This window comes from Oreochromis aureus, linkage group 12 (assembly GCF_013358895.1).
Source record: "Oreochromis aureus strain Israel breed Guangdong linkage group 12, ZZ_aureus, whole genome shotgun sequence".
Taxonomy (NCBI): Eukaryota; Metazoa; Chordata; class Actinopteri; order Cichliformes; family Cichlidae; genus Oreochromis; species Oreochromis aureus.
In genome coordinates, this window is record NC_052953.1 from 14,358,747 (window position 1) to 14,378,135 (window position 19,389).

Here is a 19,389-nt window from a genome sequence, read left to right on the forward strand (position 1 = left end):
TCTGGCCTTGCACTGCAGAGTATATATGGCAGCCAATAAATAACAATAAAAAAATGTCTTTATTTACAATATAATAAACTTTGCAGATTGCAGTGGGAATGTGACAAGGTAGTAAAATCAGTGCAACAGCTGCTATTCAGTCTTATCATTACAAAACAGGCACAAAATTATACCACAAAACACACTGGAATATAAGGGTTTACTGCTGTTTCAGACCACAGACTGAAAACAGAGAAAATCCTCCTGCATCAAGAACAACCATCATCAGTTCTTGACATGTGATTGGAGACACTGGACAATGCCAGTAGTGCATTTTTTTTAATGAAACTGTACTATTTGCAAGGCCAGTGATTCTAACCTCTCCCAAGTTTTTGGCAATATGGTCAGGTCAATGTCTAGCCTTGAAATAAATAACAGACTTGGGAATGCTGGGACTGAAATATTTGTTACGGATAAAACTCTTCTTGCTGCAATTTGTCTATCCACAACAGTAATGTAACTTAACAGTAGACGACTGGGGAAAAAAATCAATGTAATGATGAATCCAAGTGAGAGATTTCTGTCTGTAACATAATTTGTCTGTAACAAATTAGACGTGTTGTCTTATTTGTCAAAGTTTTGCAAGAACTACTTGAAAACTATATAAGACTACGAATAAAGAGTGCTGGCTGACATCAACTTTTTCCTCCACAGTCATTGGACCTCAGCCATGCTGAACATTTAACTGCAAAGGCCAAGCATTCACTGATTTCTCAAGAAGATGTTTGGAACACTTTCAGATCGTACCAGGAAAACATGCCTTATCGGTTTCTGCACAAACTTGCCGCGTGCACTTTCAGTTTGAGTGATGTTATTAAAGCCAAGACAGTTGAGGGAAGAGCAGAGAGGGGTGTGTTAAGCTGATAAAGTCATTGTAATGTACTATTTGTCAATCAAGTTGAATTCAAATGAAAAAAAGAAGCAACAGAAACTCATTTAGTCATCTTAGAGTTTGGAGCTGATTGTATATAGACTCCATGTGTGATTACAGCAGTGACGTGGGATGAAACACACTTTCAGGCAGGCACCTAACTAGATGTGAATGATTTTCGGCTTATGGCTGAAGTCAATCGTTTGCTGAGCTCCTGCAAGCTGAAGGAGCCAGTTGATGGGCATGTGGTCCAGGCGGTTCATGTCAAGATGGGAAAAATGAACTTTAGAGCCTGTAGAGAGGGAGAAAACAGTGAGTGTGAGGAAAAAAGATATAATGCAGTGCCAACATTAACACATAACATGTGTGTGTGTGTGTGTGTGTGTGTGTAGCTTATTATATATATATAAGTAGCTTATTATATACATATATATATATGTGTGTGTGTGTGTGTGTGTGTGTGTGTGTGTGTGTGTAGGGAGAGAGAGAAAGCGAGACCAACTTACCAGGTCCTGCAATGATGGCTCCACCTTGTTGATGTAGGTCACCCTGAAAATCAAATGCAGGACTAGTCATGGCTCTCCATATAGTCTTGATTTGGCCCATAAAAATGCCAGACTTCACATGGGGACTAGGCTGCGCTGAGTTCACAAACACAGATACAAAGACGAAGTTTCATTATCATCTCAAAATAAGCTTACTCATACACTCCAATAATGTTTTTGCATACCAGAGTTTGTGAATGTCTCCTCTCTCTTCATCCCCAGCTTTTGGTAAATGCGCCTCTCTGGGTCCACATATATTTCATAAGGATACCCCGTGAGCAAGCAGAACGACTACATGACAGAACAAGGAGAAAGAGTACATTTGTCTGGAAAACTATAGTGATATTTATATACACTCATCAGACACTGTAATAGGTACCACTTGCAAGTACTGAGTTAGACCTTAATTCTTTGTGGCATACATTCAACAGAGATTTTGGTTCATATTGAACTGATAGCATCACACAGTTGGTGCAGCTTTGATGGCTGCACATCCATCATGCCAAAGATGTTCTACTGGATTGCAGTAGTGGAAATTCTTATATAGTGAATAGTGAATTCTTTCTCTTGTTCCTTGAACTAGTTTTGATTATTGATGATTTGATGTGTTATCCTGCTGGAAATAGCCATCAGAAGATGCAAATACTGTAGTCAGAAAGGGATGGACGTGGCAAGGATCAATACTCGGGAAGGTTGTGGAGTTTAAATCACACTCAATTGGTTCCAAGTGGCCCAAGGTGTACCAAGAAAATATGCCCTCCACCATTATACCACCAGCAGCCTGAACAGTTCAGAATCAATCCACGCTTTCATTCTTTTTTTTACTTCAGATCCTATCATCTGAATGTTGAAGCAGAACTGGAGACTCATGAGACCAGAATGCATTTTTCCAGACCTCTATTGTCCAATTTTGGTGAGCCTGTGCAAACTGCAGCCTCAGTTTCCTGTACTTAGCTGACAGGAGTGGCTCTAGGTGTGGTCTTTTGCATATTTTGGTTGTAACAAGTGGTTATTTCAGTTACTCGTGCCTTCTTATCAGCTCGAAGCAGTCTGGACATTCTCCTCTTACTTTTCACACAGACAACTGGTGCTCACTGGATATTTTCCCCTTTTTTTCAACCATTCTCTGTAAACCTTAGAGATAGCACTGTGGCAAAATTCCAATAGAGCGCCCACATGTCAAAACCAGACTCAATTAAATCACCTTTCTTCAAAACTTCAGCGAGTTGTTTTGACCATGTCTGCATGCATAAATGCACTGAGTTGCTGCCATGTGGTTGGCTGATCAGGTATTTGCTTTAACAAGCAGCTGAACAGGTGTCCTAACAAAGTGTCCAGTGAGTGTATATATAACAAAATAATTACCTCTATGTGATGATAAGCAGACTGACCGATCACGACCAGTCTAATTTCAGCATCCTGCAACAACACACACGGAATTTTGGATTTGTCATGATCAATTATTTATGTTAATACTCATCAGACCTCCTATTGTTTTAACTGAGCACCTTTGCTGCTAGTGTTGCAGCTGTGCTCTTTGTTTTCACAGCCTCCAGTGCACTGGTCCTTACTAAACAAGACTTACCTCCAGTACTTCTCTGGGTATTTTTCCCAAATCATCAACATACTCTTTACAGCTGTAGCACAAGAAATTCTGCAGGGACACATATTAAATAAAATGTTAAAAGGCTGTAGTGATGAGAGAGAGATCACTGCATTTAAAAATTCACATCTTGCGCCTATATAACATGTATCCCTCTGGCTTCACCTATGGAGAACGATCTCTTCATTCGTCCATTTCCAACATAGCACAGGAAATTCTTGGAGCATCTGGCCAGCTACACTTGGGCTCACCTGGTACCTACTTTGAAGCCTATCAAGACCCATTTAAAAGCGCAACTTAAGGTAGGGTGCTTATGCGAACCCATAACTCATCAGCAAAGTTAAGCCAAATGAAGTTTTCCCTACCCGCACAAAAATTATGACCGATTTCCTGTCTTGGTATAGGGTCTTGAACGGAATAGAAACTCCATGCCGGTCGTAAATTAAACAGTCTTCGACGTCTCTGACATTAATATCCACAAAACAGGTCACATTTTCCTGGCTTCCTTTAGTTACTTGTCGAGTTATTGGTGAAACTACTTCAGCCATTTTTCTCTCTCAGAGGATCCAGAATTCGCAGTGCTGCTATTTTGGGAGTTGCCATTCAGCCTGGAGGAGCTGGTGCCTGGAAAATTCACGCCCATATGCTCTCTCTCTCTCGCTCGCTCTCTCTCTAGGAGAACGAAGACAGACGGCCAACACATATTCATTGGTTAAACATTGGTTAATATTATCTTACTCTCCGGATTTAGTGTATAAATAAGGCAATACAAAACAGAAACTGACCGGTGCGTCAGTGCGTCAGTGCGCACGCTGTGACTTCACAATAACAGTTAGGCAACATTTATTTATATATATTTCAGCTCATATTTCAGTGAACAACATTGCCATGGGAATTTACAATGAAGGACAGTTTGAACTGTACATCCAGATTATTATATATCTCTCGCTATATATATTAATTTTATGCAGTAGACGTACTGTACAGTTCGGTACTGTAGATAATTACATGTGCTATGTATATTGTCGTTAACAGTCTCTCATTCTGTGTTATGTTTATAAATTATAATTTTATGCCCTGATTCTCTCTCCCCAAAGTGTTTTTTTTCTGAGCTCCGCGCAAGACCAAGTTGGCTGCAGTATACTGTAGTTGCTGCAGAAAACCCAGTTAAGTTACATACAACTGTAGATTTTATCCTATTTGTGACTTTTAAGTTTTACATTTCATACTTTAGTCTAATAGTGCTTGGTGGTCTACTTGATGTGTTTAATGCATGAAACGTTTGGAATACAAACAAAGAGTTACATGAATATTTAAATAAATGAAATGAACTTCTGATTAACTTTGATTTATTTTGGCAGTATGTCTATATTTTATGCTTGTTTTATGTTGGATGCATTCTTTGAATTCGCATAATATGCAGCGTGTGTAGACACTTGGCAGCTTCAGTACAACCAAACCTACAGGTGGAGCTACTTCATTTACAATATCAACTATTATGTTCACGAATAAAATCTGATTATTTTTTGGGAGTGACCAGAATGGACAGGATTAGAAATTAGTGCACCAGAGGGACTGCTCATATCCAGTGCTTGATGATTTAGACAGGCAAGGCTGAGGTGGTTTGGACATTTGAAGAGGAGCGGTAGTGGACAAAAGGTGCTATATGTGTAGCTGTCAGGGAAGAGGAAGACCAGTAAATAAATTAACTGCAAGAGTAAAGGTGTTAAGACTAGAAATTTATAAGGTAGGTAGTGTTTTTTGTAGCAACCACTGTCAGTAGCTTATTTTGGGGCGGTTGTCCAGTTTTCCTATGGTTAATAAATTAAAAGTTTGCTACTTTTGTTTAAATAAATAATCTAAACACGATACAAAATGATTCCCATTAGGAGACAATAGCTTAATATTTTGACCCTGTGTTTTCCAAGTTAGTTTTCAAGGCTGTATTTACTTATCATTAAACAATAACAACAACAACAACAAAAAATCAATCCCATGGTTGGTTCTTCTCTATCCCCAAAATCCTGGGAACAGGATTTTCATTGATGGCGAATTACGAATCGCCCTCGTCGGCTTCCTTCCCGCTGCCCTCTCGGTGCGGAAGTGCTGTCCTCAAGAGCAACAGCAGCAGCAGCAGAGGTACAACCAGAGCTGCTACTGTTTTGGAAGAGCAGAACGGCGATTTAGTGGCCGGTTTTCCTGCGCCCGCGTCTCTCCTGTCGGGGCTCGTCACCGTTCATCTTGACCGTGGAGCTTAGCAGTATTATGCGAGCGCAGTGCGGAGTGTGGGAGCACCGTGTGAAGTGGTGAGAGATGATTGCTTTTGGGGCTATAGCTAACTTAGCATCTGGGGATGGAGCAGGCTAGCCTGACAGAAAACTGCGAAGCAATCGCGTCTTTCTTTCCCTCAAAAACAGCGTTAAGTTCGTGTGAATGTTGAAGACAAATGTGCGGCAATTCCAGGCAACCGCAGGTGTCACGTTAAGTCTGCTTTGGCGTTTCTACATGCTAAACAAATGACCACCTGTTCACTGTTTACATCTCTGTGTTTTGATTCAGCAGCCACCAACCGGTGCTGCACCGCTGCAGTTATCCGACGAGATTTTTCACGTCCTCAACAAATATGGATCATTAAAAAACAAACAAAACAGAAACAACCCCAAACCCCCAAAACATTTTTCAAGTTATGCACAGCGTCCACGTCTGAATCTTTTCCATCGTAGGGAAGCACGGGTGCAAAGCTTGCTGCTCTTTGTTGTGTGCTGCGCTGAGATTTAGGCTTTACTCTTAAATTGTGAGTGTTTTTAACAAATAACATCAGTATTTCATTGCAGTACTGTGTTGTTGGGCTCTCCGGTGCTGAGTTTAATGACACATGTGGTTGCTGTGAGTCTTGTCCATCGTCATGTCTGTGTCAGCAGAAAGGACTGTCCTGATTGTTGTTGACATACAGGATCAGGCTCAGATTTTTCTTTTCTTTTTGTGTGGAAATCTGTGCTCACGTGCTGTTATTTACACGAGCCCACCATGATCACAAATACATCCTTACTTCCAGATTAAGTTAATCTCACTCTCCACCCCGTGTGTGTGTCAGACAACTCTAGCGTTATCTTGTAAAGTTCCCATCTTTTGTTAAGCATTCTTTCACTGCAGCTATGAAAAACAGCCTTGAAAACATTGCAGCTTTGAAGGATGGGCATTAGATTTTCCTACTAAAGGTTCATGTTGACTTTGCCTTTAGGGAAAAGAGGAACATTAAAGCAGCTAATAAAATGACAGGCTTAATAAAGCACGAAAAAAGCCTCATTAAAAAAGGAGATAATGATAATGATAGCTGTTAGTGATCCTGCAATTTTCCCATATTATTTTATTTATGCGGGGCAAAACATTGTTAGCAAAAAGACATTTTCTCTAAATTGATGAGATACATCTTTACTCATAAAATTGTATTAAAAGTATTATATGTACAGCAATGTTTTGAATAGTCATTTTAAGGAAAAGAAAGGATATCTTTTGTTCTCTTAATTATACAGGGGCTAAATAATTAGCCTAAGCTATGTTTATGTACTGACTACAATAAATTCGTAGTACTGAGGATGGAAACTATCAAGTTCTTTTTTCATTGAATAGTTTTTTTCTGCATTGTGTATTTTTTGACGCCAAGTCTTAACACTACAACTTTCATAGAATTTTCATATCATAATAAACTAGCATCCTTCGCTCTCACAACAGCCTTGTTCACGACACCCATCAACCTCCTCTGAGGTCTTCCTCTTTTCCTCCTGCCTGGCAGCTCCATATTTAACATCTTTTGTCCATTATATCCACTAACCCTGTGCTGCACATGTCCAAACCATCTCAGCCTTGCTTCTCTAACTTTGCCTCCAAACTGCTTGCCTTGAGCTGACCTTCTGATATGCTGATTTGTAATCTTGTTCATCCTGGTCACTGCCAATGAAAATCTGAGCATCTTCCACTCTGTCACCTTCAGCTCGGCCTCCTGTTAGTGCTGAAACATATAATATATATATTTCCAATCATTTTTTTCTGTTGTTCCAGAGTTTCCTTGAATCATCTATATGGGCCATCTTTTTTCGAAAAATGGTTATCGCCTGAAGAAGAGGACACGCAAGTTGCATCACAGGAAGAAGAAGAAGAGGAACTGTTTTCTGCACGGGCCCTGCATGCTCTGCTTTATCGTCCACGGCAACAGCGGCGGTTTCGACGACGAGAGCGACCACTTCGAAGCCAACGGGTGTCGACACAACAGCATCACGGGAATCAGCGTCCCAGGTGTTGGCGGAGTCGGCATCGGAGCGGCAGCTGCCACGAAGCTTGCGGAGCGATACGCAACTCTCGCATCTCCGGAGGATTGCTCCAAGTTCTTGTTGTCACCGAGGGAACTTGCTATCTGGGAGGGCCAGGGGAGGAGCCTTTTGTCAGCTGTTCCTGCTAAACTAATTCCACCACCGGCCCTCTTCCGTACCGCTGGTGTGTCTGTGACAGTGCCCATACCTGTGCCTGTGCCTGGCTGCACCAGCGATTACACAGAGATGGTAGGCATCCGGTTCGGAGCATTAATTCCTAATTAATATAGGTTTTTAATAAGTTTCAAATAACTGTATTGGATATTTATTTACATTTAACAGTGCCTCAACTTTTTTAGTAACAGGGCTATAAGCTACAGATTACACATGAGAAATGTTTATAGGTGCTTTAAACTTGCTTAAAAAATGATATTATGCAGTTAGAAAGGTAAACTTTGACTTTTCTTTGTCCTTAAATATCTCTTAAGTCAAAGCTGTATTCTTTCTAGTCCTTTTATTTTGTTGTTATTGAGGATCCAAACTCAGGGGTGTTGTTCTCATAAATTTCTGTCTGTAATTGTAACTAAATCTGCCTGAAAATCTGATTCCAAGTGACCTCTGTGTGTGTGTGTGTGTGTGTGTGTGTGTGTGTGTGTGTGTGTGTGTGTCTGATTGCAGGTGTGTAAGAGGAAGTGCTCAGAGGTGCAAAGGTGCACCCCTTGTAAGCAGCCGCGCTGTGCCTTCGCTGCTCCTGATGGAGGGCTGGAGAATGGAGGTGGGGGGGAGGCGGCCTCGAACTCTGAAACGGGCCACTGCCACCTTCCCCTTTGCCCGCTTCCCTCCTCCTCTTCCTCATCTGCTTCCTCTTCTTCCTCACCTGCTGATGGCTGCTGTGGGTTGGGTCTTCACGCCGATTTGTCCAACAGTTCTGACTCGTCCCCGCCTTGTGCACATAACTATGACGACTGCCAGGCAAGAAGTTCTGAAGCTGCTGATAACTTGAGTATCAACCATCTGCCTTCCTCCATCCTTCTTAAGGTCAGAAGAATGTTTTTATTTAATGTTTTCATGTGGTTTGGTGCAGAAAAAGACACTGGAAAACTTTGAATTGTTGTCTGATGGCTTTTAAGGGACTGAAAACACCCTTTTTTTTCCCTCACAGGTGCTGTCTCACCTGACAGTAAAGGAGCGCTGTCTTTGTGCCTCTCTGGTTTGTAAGTACTGGAGGGACCTCTGCTTGGACTTCCAGTTCTGGAAGCAAATTGACCTCAGTGGCCTACAACAAGTAAGAGACACAGTTGTCTACAATAAAGTCAGAAAGAACAGGAAACTTTGATTTCTGTGCTGATTATTGTGTCTTTTTATGTTATCTTGCTCTCCAGGTAAATGACGATCTTCTGGTGAAAATAGCTTCTCGTAGGCAGAATGTGACAGAGATTAACATCTCGGATTGCAGGGCGGTTCATGACCACGGCGTGTCCTCCCTGGCTTCACAGTGTCCTGGCTTGCAGAAATATACCGCCTACCGCTGCAAGCAGCTGGGTGACATTTCTTTGTGCGCTTTGGCTACACACTGCCCTCTTCTGGTGAAGGTGCATGTGGGCAACCAGGACAAACTGACAGATGCAGCATTGAAAAAGGTGTGGATTCAGAACTGGGGTAGACGCACAATGGGCCTCATTCACTTATGATACGTGCGCACCAGCCAGTTTTGTTCTTACCACCGTGTATATGTTAGTGCTGCAATCAGCATACTGCTGCGTACCCGTTATTTATTTAAGTTAACACATTTATATATATAAAAAAAGAGATGCTAAAAACGGTTTCATTTTAGAAAAACACTGTCGTTCAAGTCAAAAGAAACAATTTGACATCAAACTTGAAACGGGAAAAAAAAAGACAACCAGAGCATAACAAAAAGAAGAAAGCAGGTGGAGGACAAGGATCTGTCAGCCCAAGATGAGTAACTCACAGCAATTATTCTTCAGCATCTGTGGGATAGTGCCAAGAAATTAGACTTTAACTGATGACATCCAACAGGAAAGGAAGCCATTTTTAAGAGAGAGATAAGTAGGGATGGGTATTGATAAGATTTTCACGATTCCGATTCCATTTTCGATTCTGTTTAACGATTCGATTCTTTATCGATTCTCTTATCGATTCTTATTTTTTAAAAAAGGAGAACACACAGGTCGATTAGCTTAGAACTTTGTTTTATATCTTCTCTTTGAACAAGTTAGAAATTTAGGAGTAACATGGCCTTACAAACCCAACAGTGAGACCTTAAGAGATCCACAGCCTACGGCTCTTCAATGGGGTGTCACAGGGTCCCCAGGAAAAAAAATTGTAAATGTAAAATAATAAAATAAATATTCTTCTGTAGCAATAACAAAGTATAACATAAATTATTCTGTAGCAATTACACAAGAATATCCAGTAATGTCCCTGCCTACAATTAAACACATTCACTTACCGAAAATCGGGGCAAATGGGTGCAAGCCTTTGACCACAAACTTAGTCACTGCTCGGTGACATTCGTCTACCCTGGCCTGAAAGGAGACGCTAACGGTAGACTGCAGCGAGAACTGCCAGCATCTGAGCCAGCCAGACTCTGTCTGTCTCATCATGGTCACCTAAATGCAGCGCACAGTAATGGCAGGTTTTGTAATAAGGCAGATCGCACTAACATAATATGCACTGTTAGTTGATTATTTACCTGCCGCATTAAGGGGAGAGGACGTGCAAACATTACCGCTGCTGCTGGGTTGAGATTCACGAGTCCGGAGCGGAATTAAAAAAACGACATTCATTTAAGGTTATCGCGTGTTTTGTGAGCAAATCATTTTGCATATTCGTAGTGTTTCCTCCCTTAAATGAAATATCTACTTTGCAAGTATTGCAAGTTGCCCTGTTGTCATCCGTTCTCATAAAGTATAACCAAACTTTTGAGTGTTTGAGCCGCTTAGGCGCCGTGTTTCCTGCCAGGTAAATGATGCTCCGCAACGTGGTGACGTCATTCGGGGCGACTGCAATCGATAAGGGAATCGTTTACAAAAAATGGCAAACAATTCCAAGGAATTGAAAGTGGGGGAACCGGTTCTCAACAAGAACCGGGTTTCGATACCCATCCCTAGAGATAAGATAAGATAATGTCTATTAGAATATGTTTTTTTTTTAAAAAGCTTAAAACCTGTGCCTTTTTATACTCTGTATTTTCGTTTCTTGGCTTGTAATCTCAGAGTTTATTGTGTATTTTATTCTAATTCTAAGCACTTTTGTTCTTAAGCGGTTTTGAAAAAATAATCACTAAAAAGAAACTTATAATCAGCAGCAGCATTAGTAGTAATATAAAGTTTAAAATTGTGTGTTTACATTTTCAAGACAGCCAAACCTTCATCATTTCGTCACGTATGCATGTTCATCGTAGAGTGCAAACAAATTCAGGAAAGAAAACAATGGGGACTGACAGATTTGGGATTGGAGCGTTCGTTCGCTTGGTTTATTTGCAGATTTGTGTACATATTGTTTGTGAACGAGGTCCAGTAGATATGAATCCCTAGTTTAAATAAGCAAACACATACTCCAGTCATATCAGCTTAGTGAAGATTTTGAGAATTATCTTCTTTACCTCTCCGTTTTGTTTTGTTTTTTACCTCAGCTGGGGGAGCACTGCGGTGAGCTGAAAGACATCCACTTGGGTCAGTGCTACGGTATCTCAGATGACGGCATCATGGCCTTGGCGAGAGGATGCCCTAAACTGCAGAGACTCTACTTGCAAGAGAACAAAATGGTCAGTTTCCAGCTTCTGGTGTCATACTCAGCACTGTCCCTTTTCTCTCACTCTTGGTATGCTCTTGGATATCTTCTCTTACAGGTGTGCTCTTTGGCTCTTTGCATTCATCTTGTATGGGCTCTACACAGAGTAGCACTGTTGCTTTGTCTCCTGCATTTTTTTTCTACTGTTGGTTAAGGCTAAGAAGTCATGCATTATTATAGCCCACTCAGTATGCCTTCTTCCAATAAGTACGTCAATATCTTGAAGGTTTGCTAGACACTATCTATAATGATACACAGACTTATTCATTTCTGTCCTTCAGTATATTCCTTTTTTCACTCAAGCTTGGCTGGCAAACATTTGCAGGTGCTCCTTATCGTAGTTTTTTTTAAATACACAGCTCAAATCTGCAAATAGCAAGGCACAATGAAAGTTTGCTGCAAGTGTCTGTCTTGTTGCTATATGGTAATCTCATCAGATTCTTTAAAGAAGGGAAAATATCTTTATCAGTATGCATGATTCATGCACACATTATATGTTTGATAACTAACCTTTCAATCGCTTTATGGCCTATTCTCTATAAAAGTTGATTTTGTTTTATATAATGTTTTTAACTTAGTGCGACCTTAGAAAGCTCAGTTGTTGGCATGCCATCTTGTCTTATGATGAAAACACCATCTGCAATATTAAGTGACAAACCACCACTAGATGTCGCTTTTTTCTAATTACTTCAAACAACCTTCCAGCTGCTTTCCCCTCATAGTCAGATGATGATTTGTGCAATTCTACCAGTACAGATGTTTTTTCTTAAACCATATTGTTAATATTTATGTTTAAAAAAAAAATTTATTCTTTAAATTATTTGGCTTGTCTGTGCCTGTCCCCCCGTTATCTCCATCGCTCTTGTTTCACTAATGGTTTCACCTTTTTCCCGCTAATATTTCTTTGGAGTCCATGAATAATCGTGACCTTGATGGATTGGTCTACTTTAAGTTTTTAACAATAGCTCAGTTTGTTAAAATCCCATTCATCATCTTAATAGTATATCAAATTAGCGATTACCACTAGGTGAGAAATTAATATTGCTTCTTATAACGTTTCAGAGGAGCAGTATCAATTTCAGATGGTCATTTTTCAGACGTGAAGGCGCTGAAGTTATTTTAGCTTCCTGTCATTAGGGCAGAGAGAAATGGGCTGAGCTTATATGGGAATTGTTATGTCTAGTCGCTCTGGTTGCTTGGCCTAAAATTGTCGTTAACTTTGCCAGGAGTTAAGACGACCCAGAAAGCACTTATTCTTTCTGACAGCTTAAAGGCTACCTAAGGGTCTCTGCTCCAGTCTCTCAGATATGAAGAAAACTGATTATGTTGTTCTGTGGTAAAATGGTTTAGAATTGCAATCTTTAAACGAGTCAGAATTATGCACAAACACTTATTGATGTCTCTTTTTGATAAGTTTCTTCAACCCTAAAGAATATAAAAGGTGTCTCAAGCTGTTGTACGCCAAAGATATTGTTTCATACTGAAGTCTACAAGTCATGGACACACTAAAAGGTTTGAGGCCGCTTGGAAAAAGGTTTTTCTGAAAGGTTTATACAAAAAAATGAAAGACTGAACTTTTGCGGAAATGTTGTGTGGGCTCAGCCCGTCTTCACTACATGAATTGATTCAGGAAACAGTGCTGAGATGGGCTTTTTGGGGTTTTAGTGTGCTATAAATTGCAAAAATCATGGGAGTGTAGTGAAAGCCTCTTAAGACTACTTTGTAAAACTTCTCCTCTTCTCTTCTTGTGCTGGCTTCTGTTGTGTGTTAATGTGCGTGTGTGAGTTTCTGTCTGTCCTAATCAATCACAGATGAGGATGAGCCTTTCACTCACTCTGATCTTTTCTCTCTTTCTCCTCCTCCTCCTCCAAAATGGAATAATTAAATTGCTGCAGGATGTTGCTGTGTGGTCTGTTCACTCGCCCTCTTAACTTTTTCTTTGTCATGTGCACACCCACGTACATTTTTTTTCTTTCTGTCTTGCTTTCCTTTTTGCCATGATTGTGGTTTTACTGCCATGCTGAAGGGTTCGTTTTCTCTGTGTTAAGACCATATCAAGCTCTGGTGATGGTTCAAGAAGTTTTTTGGAGGGAGGGATGTGAAACCTCTCTGAATAAGCTTGTGCAACTTGAAGGACTCTCTTTTTTTTTAGCAGCATTAGTTGTAACATTGCTATAATATACACAGTATTTTTGCAAAATCTTGGTAGTAATATCTGGACACTTTTGGTTAGATTTTTCTTAATTTAAAAAAAGAAAGGGAGATATGTATGTAATTTCATACCCTGATTATCATACTGAAGCAGTGTGCCCTTCCCTATGATAATGACAGTTTAAAGTTGCTAATGTAATCCCGAGGATGCCTTTTAAGCTCAGTAGTGTCTCCAAATTTTGTTTACGGTTGACAAACTGGAGCTTTCGCTTTCATTGCTTGTTAGCTCGGGGCCAAATCAGCCCAGGGCTATGGATAACCCTGGGCTAAGAGCGTTGTGTGAAAAGCAGGTGACTGTGGTGTGTCTGTGCCCCTCTTCTTTTGACATCCACCCTGCATTCTTTATTGGCGTTCATCCACTATTTATGCCGGAGTTGGTATTATTGCAGCAGTTGGCTTTCAAGGCTTGTTTTCATCTTCTGAAGTGTTTTCTCCCTCGCTTCCCATTCATATTCTGTTCTCTTTCAGCACCTCGAAGGGCAAAGACTGGGAGAATAGCAAATTCCCCTTTTCCCCGACTCACTCCAGTTTGCCGTAGGGGGGGAGAGGCAGCCCTGAAAGTTTAACTCTGAGTTCTGTCAGTTTTATAGACCAACCAGTGGACAAAACAGAAGTTGCGAAAACCCCTCATCACCCTTCTTTCCAACTTTGCTCCAGTGTACCTTTCAATTAAACACGTTATAATCTGGAAACATTTTTGCTAGAGAAGCACTTTTCCTCACTCTCTTTTTCCCGTGTCTTTAAACGGAAACCCCCCAAAACGTTATCTACTCTCGTGTCTTGTTAAAATCAAAGCGTGTGCACTTAATTTTCCTGCAGTGTGACGGGGACATTCTTCCTCTGGTTCATCTCAAAGATGCCGCGTCTGAAAATGCACTCTCTCTCTCTCCCTCTCTCCCTCTTTCTCGTTTTCCCTCTCCCCCCCTCTCGCTTACGCGCACAGGCTCTGATTATTAACGGTTTTAATTAGTCCAAAATGTGGAAATGTAAGTGGAATTAGAGATGACCTAACATAGATTACCATGTGCCCTCAATTTAGTTGTAATTACCACTCTGCATGTACAATCAGAGCTTTTCTCCCTTGTTTTTTTTTTTTTCCTCCTCCCCTTTTTCCTTTTTCGACAGGTTTTTTTAGCCCTCTCTTGTGGATATTTGGGAAGGAAGGGATGTATTTGTCTGTGGGACTTTGTGAAACACTGGAAAAAGATGAACTGTCAGTGTGAATGGTGTTTCTTGGCCTTAGGTCAGTGGAGGAGGGCTCATCTCCCGTTCTGATTGGCTGGCTGTCAAGCTTGTCAGTAGTTGGGTTTTCGCTGGCAGGAGGACTGACAGTGAGGCACCACAGGTCCAATCAAACATGATTGCAGATTAAAATGTATATTGACATTAGCAGATTTAATTAGCTGGATTAGAGGGAGAGCAAAGAGAAAGGAAGTGATAATGATAGCTGTCAGTTATTATGGGATAGACCTTTTGACATGAACCAACACACATCGCACAAAAACACAGAGAGGAATATTTCAGATGGTGGCAGTGACACACATACACTCGGGAGCGGTGGGTGACTTGAATAGCTGCCATCTGCACTGGAGTCTCCTTTGGAAACTTTTTTCTTCCACATATTGCACTGTGATTAGAGATAAATAGAACCACTCTGACCAGTCGCATAAACACAGCATTACACATGCATAAACAATATGGTGTCCATCTCCGCAATCCCCTCCAGTCTTTGTAGATGGCCATTTAGACTTTTCAGGATGTTGAATGTCAGATGTTGTCGAATGTATTAAGTCAGTTTAGTTGCTAATAGCACTGGATTATGTCCATCAGAGTGGGAGGTGGGGGTAGGGTATCTGCTCCCAGTCAGAGTTTCCATGCTTTAGGATCCTGAGACATGCCAATGTTTTCTGATAGCAGATACTGATAGCAATTATTTTTTATTGTGTTGTTGTTTTTTGCATTACATTTGTCCATCCATCCGTCCATCCTTTTCCACTTTTTCAATTCAAGGTCGACAATCTGGGATAGTGGAGCCTGTCCCAGCTGTTGAGGGTGAAGGACACGGTACGCAAACATAAAGTCAACACATTTTTTCCTTAATGTTATATTTTATTTCCCGAGTCCTTGTTTTACTGGGATATTCAACAACTCTGACATAAACAATGGAAAATTTCAAGTCTTTTCAAAACTTGGCGTTTGCCTTTTTTCACACCTCAAAGATAAAAGTGCTGCATTTTCATCAGTAACATGGTTTCCATAGACTCAACGATAAACCGTATATTTGTCTTGAGCTTGTTGTTTAAACGGTGGAAAACAGCAGCTGACAAAATGATCAGCACAAATCATCTGAACAACAGACAAATTGGTGACTGAAATTGTTAAATGATCAATAGTAGAAACAATAAAACACTATAAATAATTGAAAGTTGCAGACTCATTTGGAAGAAGCTAAGAGGCTTGTTTATTGTAAGAAAATAAACTGTGATTTATTCACTCCTCTCATTATTATTATTGTTTACATTCTCATCATGTGGTCTATGTTAACAGCGGATTCCTCTCTCTCGCATATCTTCCTCTTTCCTCTTTTGAAGTGCATTTGTATTGATCTGTGACCCCACAAAGACGCTCTGTATGTGTGTGCGGCTTTTTTTTGCCGTTCGGCCTTTGCCTAAAGCGTAATCAGATGCATTAATGAGCACTGACTTTAACTCGAACAGCCGGCTGCACTCAGACGCAGACTTCGTCGATATGTTCCCTCTGCTGTCTGCCCAAGAACAAAACAAGTTTTGAAAAGAAGAAAGTGAAAACGTTTTTCAAAATGTCTGTGAACTTTCCTCCAAAGCGATATTTCACCTTGCTGCCGTGTTTTCTTTTCAATATTAGTTACTGCGGTAAAAGAGTCAGGATCAACATTCTTTTGTGTGTGTGTGTGTGTGTGTGTGTGTGTGTGTGTGTGTCCCACAGCCTATCAATAACACAGTCTAAATTACTTTGTGAAAAAGACGAAAAACACTTTGGTGTGGCAGGATGCTCTCTAGGATTCCCCGAGTGGCTCATGGAAATGTTAAAAGTATTAACCTTGTGGAAAGAAAACAAAGTCAAGTGAATGACTCACATTATAATGGAGAAGTGGGACGGGCCGCACAGCTGACTTTATACTGCTGAACAGTGACAGAATGCCAAAAAATGACACCGGCTATGAATCAGATATTTTTTTTGGCAGGGCAGCTAACCTGTGCTAGTAATATCTACATTCATGTAACGATGGAAGTAAATGAGTTTTTACCAGCAGGAGCAAGAGTCAAAATCATTTTTACATTTTACTTCATTTATATGTCGGCTTATATAAGTGTGTTCCAAGGCGTGCCAACACAGAGCTTTAACTTATGCTCATTTGTTTTAAACAAAGGGTTTTGAACACATCAGCAGTGAAAGCATTAACATTTTTTGAATGTGTTCATTATCAAGGTTGCTTTTTACTTCGATTTATGAGAATATCGTCCCTTTAACAATAAAATAAAAGAATGAACCTGTATCTTTTGCAGAGCTTGCAAACTGCCCTCACAAGTGCACGGTAGACGGTTGCAGAGAAACCAGTTTGATCTTGTTTGATTTGCCTGGTTTTCAACTGCAGAGGGTGTAGTAGGACTGGATAAGAGCAGTAATACGACAGTGAGTGAGCAGCGAGTGAGTTTCTTTTCCTCTAGTACTTAAGACTGCACATAAAAAAACGAAAAGGTGTTTTCAGAAACTTGAACATCTGAATAAGTATTAAAGTCACACACATTTTCTGTTTACCTACTCCAGAGAAGTCATTTATCGAGTCTGATTTGGAGAAGAATCATGTCGTGTAACCTGTTGGTAGTGAGGCTGTAATATTTTCCTGCACGAGGACGCGTGTGTAGAATGGCTGATGAGTTTTTGTGGCCTTTGCGTCCTTTCCGATGTCACATAATTCATGTCAGAATTTGAATTTTATTGAAATGAAAATAAGCATTTTCTCACCTGTAGCGAGAAACTCTGAATGGCCTTTGCAGTGGTAATACATAATCTCCAAGTAGTGGAGATGTTGTAGCAGCGCTCATCTCCATGACGTTATCAAGCATTCGCCCGCAGCTACTGGAGTACCAGAAAAAGCACTGAAGAATGTTAATGTGGGTCTGACTTCCATTTCGATTCATTTTCTCTCCTTTGCTTACTCTGGCTGAGCACATGGACGGACTGCAGTCGGAGGCGGGGGGTAAAGCTGAGATGAAACCCGCATTTAATTTCATTTTTTATTTTGTTACTGGGTGGTGAGTGCTCAGGCTGTGAAAAATTTGTCCTGCCCCTAGGCTAATAACTCAATGTTGTAAGATTTTAAAAGCTGACACTTTTTTTCCCCAAATATGAATCTGAAAAAGGAATACTTATATTGGATGAAGCTGAGTGGTATAATATGAGCATGACCAAAATAATCTGTCAACGAAAACAACGTTTTATCACCGTAGAGTGAATGAAGAGTCTTTTTCCTCTAACTGAAATGCATTTTATCGTTAGTTTAATTATGTTAACTTTCAGTTTTAATTCAGTCTAGCCACTTGGTGACCTGTGTGAAAGTCAAACTGTGGTAACTCACAGATTTATTTTTTGGTGGTTGATCTGGCCCTAACGGACAGCAGCAAGTTGGAAAGGTTATGGCAACACTGTAGCCGGTAAGTTTTTGACCATCAGTAAAATTGGCACCCGTTTCAGTTTTCCAGAGGGCCAGCACTGGGCTTTGACCTGGCCGGTGTTTAAAGAGCATTGCTTTAGAGGCCCTCTGTTTATCCAGCCCCAGACAGCAGCAGCTTCTGACACCCAGCCAGGGATGTCACTATGATTCATGGCCCTTTCCGACACCTCGCTCATGCCTTTACTCTTCTTAATCTCTTTGCACTCTCTCTCTTCCTCCCCTCTCTCCTTCTCTCAGATGATGAGTTTTCCTTTTGTTTGAGAAGGGCAGAAATGATGTCATCATTTAAAGCCAGAGCCCGACGTCGGGACGGAGGCCTCGTCTTTAGCCTGTGAACTAGTTTGTGTGTGCATCGTGATGAATAGCCCTCCTCTGGGATTCGCTTCTGTCCTGTTTATGGAGAAAAGACAGATGTGTAGCACAGCAGAGACTTGGACAAAGTCTACCTGCCTTATTTCAAACTTTGTACCCTCCGTGCACGCGTGTGGTCCTGTTACTTATCTCATCACTCTCCTCTCAAACAAGGCATGCGCTCCCTCTCAATTGCACTTCCCCTCTGTTGCCCTCTCCTGCTGCCATCTGTCTTTAAGAGACCAAACTCGCTCTAAATGCTGACTTCATTAGTGATAGGAAGCACAAAGCCATCCGTAGGACCATTTATAGATGTTGTGGTTTATCTGTCTATTTATGTGCATGATCCATCCTCCTCCCCCCTCATCTACTATCTCGCCCTCCACCAGACGTCTTCCTTTACCTCCCGCTGTGATGCATTTGGGGCCGGTGATCGCGGCAGCGGTTCAATACTTGGGGTAATGAATGTGTTTAATAAGCACAGTGGGTCGATGGACTTAATGAAGGTGTGACAGAAGATGGGCCTGGAGAATGCTTCTCTAACAAGACTCTAACGAGCCTCTGGGGTTAACGAGGTCACGCTGTAATTGGGATTCCCTCACCTGTACAGTTTCTGTTTGTCTGTTTTTGGTCCACCGCTCTCAGCCTCTAAAGTACGTCCACTCTTGTACATTTCTTTGTTCCTCTATTGTGCTGTCACTCCTCTTTGAAAATGATTTTTTTTCCCTCTCCACTGCCCGCTCCGTCTCTATTTGCTCGCTGCACAGTGCTTCCCTCTGTCTTCTCATAATTTTTCTGTCCATCTCTCACATACAGCTTTATGTTAGCTTCTGTTTCACTGCAGCTCGACCATCTTTTCAAGGACAACCTGGCTAAGGAATGCTGGCTGAAATACATTAGAATCCTTTTTTATTTTATTTTTTTTTACATTT

General features: G+C 40.9%; 2 protein-coding genes across 4 annotated transcripts in view; one reads left to right on the forward strand and one right to left on the reverse strand.

Moving 5' to 3' along the window:
- Positions 1–40: 40 nt before the first annotated feature.
- prxl2c (peroxiredoxin like 2C) lies at positions 41–3,759 on the reverse strand. 2 transcript variants are annotated; one of them, XM_031727298.2, is made up of 6 exons: positions 3,424–3,757; positions 3,041–3,109; positions 2,821–2,874; positions 1,641–1,746; positions 1,417–1,551; positions 41–1,202 (listed from the first exon to the last, which is right to left on the reverse strand). In XM_031727298.2, exons 1-6 carry the CDS (start codon positions 3,604–3,606, stop codon positions 1,072–1,074), a joined length of 678 nt encoding a protein of 225 aa, XP_031583158.1. In that variant the 5' UTR covers positions 3,607–3,757; the 3' UTR covers positions 41–1,071. The 2 variants fall into 2 exon arrangements, with proteins under 2 accessions (XP_031583158.1, XP_031583159.1); XM_031727299.2 differs by lacking the exons at positions 2,821–2,874; positions 3,041–3,109 and having other exon boundaries at positions 3,424–3,759.
- A 1,398-nt stretch (positions 3,760–5,157) lies between these two features.
- fbxl17 (F-box and leucine-rich repeat protein 17) overlaps positions 5,158–19,389 on the forward strand; it is a 224,655-nt gene continuing 210,423 nt past the window's right edge. For both annotated transcript variants that reach the window (XM_031727363.2, XM_039621040.1), the window contains exons 1-6: positions 5,158–5,364; positions 7,118–7,614; positions 8,044–8,403; positions 8,528–8,650; positions 8,748–9,005; positions 11,024–11,155. In XM_031727363.2, coding sequence (XP_031583223.1) covers positions 7,138–7,614; positions 8,044–8,403; positions 8,528–8,650; positions 8,748–9,005; positions 11,024–11,155 — 1,350 coding nt within the window. In that variant the 5' untranslated portion in view covers positions 5,158–5,364; positions 7,118–7,137. The remainder of the gene's footprint in view (positions 5,365–7,117; positions 7,615–8,043; positions 8,404–8,527; positions 8,651–8,747; positions 9,006–11,023; positions 11,156–19,389) is intronic.